We start from the raw sequence: 1,343 nt of genomic DNA, 5'->3' as shown, positions 1-1,343 counted from the left end.
GATATTAACTAATTTATTAAATATAAATATGAGAGTATGGGGCCCAAATAATTACTTCAGCTTTCAAAATGTCTAATAAACCTCTAAAAGTACCTTGCTTTTGCAACATCCTTGCTTTAAAAAAGGAAGTTAGAGATGTTTGTCCCTCCAGAAGTATAGATGGAATTAAAAAACTCCCATTCCCTTTTGTGGTATTGGCAGGTTTATTTCCATATTGTTAATATGTGAAGAAATGAGGCTGCTTGAAGTTTTGAAGCGTGACTTCACAAGCTTTGGAGTAGAGCCAAGTGTACAGTGAAAATGTTCGTTTCCTTTTTTGCCTTTTGGTTATACACATGGAAAGCATTGTCTCAGGTATATTTTTCATTATTGGTCGTTATTAGGGTTTTAGCAGGTGATAATCACGACCTTCTCCTTGATTTGTGTTTAGAAACACAAGAGAAATAAGATGCAGGCGTCAGATAGGCAGAAATCGAACTCTCAGCTTTATTACTGATAAACCTGGAAAGCAGGCCTAGCTAGGCACGCAGCTGCCAGTTTCCTTGGATCATTGTGTTTAGGTCCGGGGCTAGTGCTAGAAAAATCGAAATTACAGTGGCATAAATGGGGGAGAGGCCGTTTCTCACCTAAATGTCCAGGCGTCACATCGGGGCCGGTGGTGTGGTCCACAGCCCAGGCACCGAGGCTGCTTTCACTTTCGTTGACGTGCTGTGTGGTTTCCTTTTCCAGAGTGATCTCGGGGTATAAGGTGGACGCTCGAGCTCCAGCCAAGAGGAGGGGAGAGGGGGTAAGGGCAGGGTGTCCCCACTTAAGGACACACCGTTTTTGCTTCTGTCACCTTACCTGGAACATGTCGCGTCTAACTAGAAAAAGTGCCCAGTTTTTAGCAAAACCCTGAGATTCCATTATAGAAGGGGGACAACCTGTGGTCGAGCTGACCACTGGCCTCCGCTACAGTGCGGGCAGCGGCTAGGGCAGAGCGGGGACTGCACGGACGGTCACCCGTATGCAAGCGGGGACGCAGAGAGGGCCGAGCCAACACGCACGCTTCCTTGTCACCCTGTCCTGCCGCCGGGGGAGGAGAGGCCGGGCGCGTTCCTCCGGCACGGCCCGTCCTAGGTGACGTCCGGCCTTTCTGCGGGGTGGTACAGAGAGCTGTCGTAAGGCAGGAAAGCGGCACACGACCGCGCCCCACAGTAGCAGGGTTTCCGCGGCGTCCCGTCGTCCTGCCTGTCTTCGGCGTCACTGTCCGTTCCATTGAGGAATCTTCCCGAGTAGTCGTAGGACAGCTCTTCTCCCGGCGAAATGTCTCTGGCCGCGAACAGCGCCAGCTTCGGAACCAT

At 50.4% G+C, this 1,343-nt stretch overlaps 1 protein-coding gene across 1 annotated transcript in view; it reads right to left on the bottom strand.

Moving 5' to 3' along the window:
- Nucleotides 1–468: 468 nt before the first annotated feature.
- The window catches only part of LOC105295169 (histone-lysine N-methyltransferase SETMAR), a gene marked incomplete at its 5' end in the record, with an annotated part of 8,108 nt that continues 7,233 nt past the window's right edge, over nt 469–1,343 (bottom strand). The window contains one exon of the mRNA XM_011364738.2: nt 469–1,340. Coding sequence (XP_011363040.1) covers nt 1,116–1,340 — 225 coding nt within the window. The remainder of the gene's footprint in view (nt 1,341–1,343) is intronic.

The sequence above is a fragment of the Pteropus vampyrus genome, unplaced genomic scaffold (assembly GCF_000151845.1).
Source record: "Pteropus vampyrus isolate Shadow unplaced genomic scaffold, Pvam_2.0 Scaffold100, whole genome shotgun sequence".
NCBI classification, from domain to species: Eukaryota; Metazoa; Chordata; class Mammalia; order Chiroptera; family Pteropodidae; genus Pteropus; species Pteropus vampyrus.
Note: the sequence above shows the minus strand (reverse complement) of the source record. Positions and strands in the feature narration are given on the sequence as shown.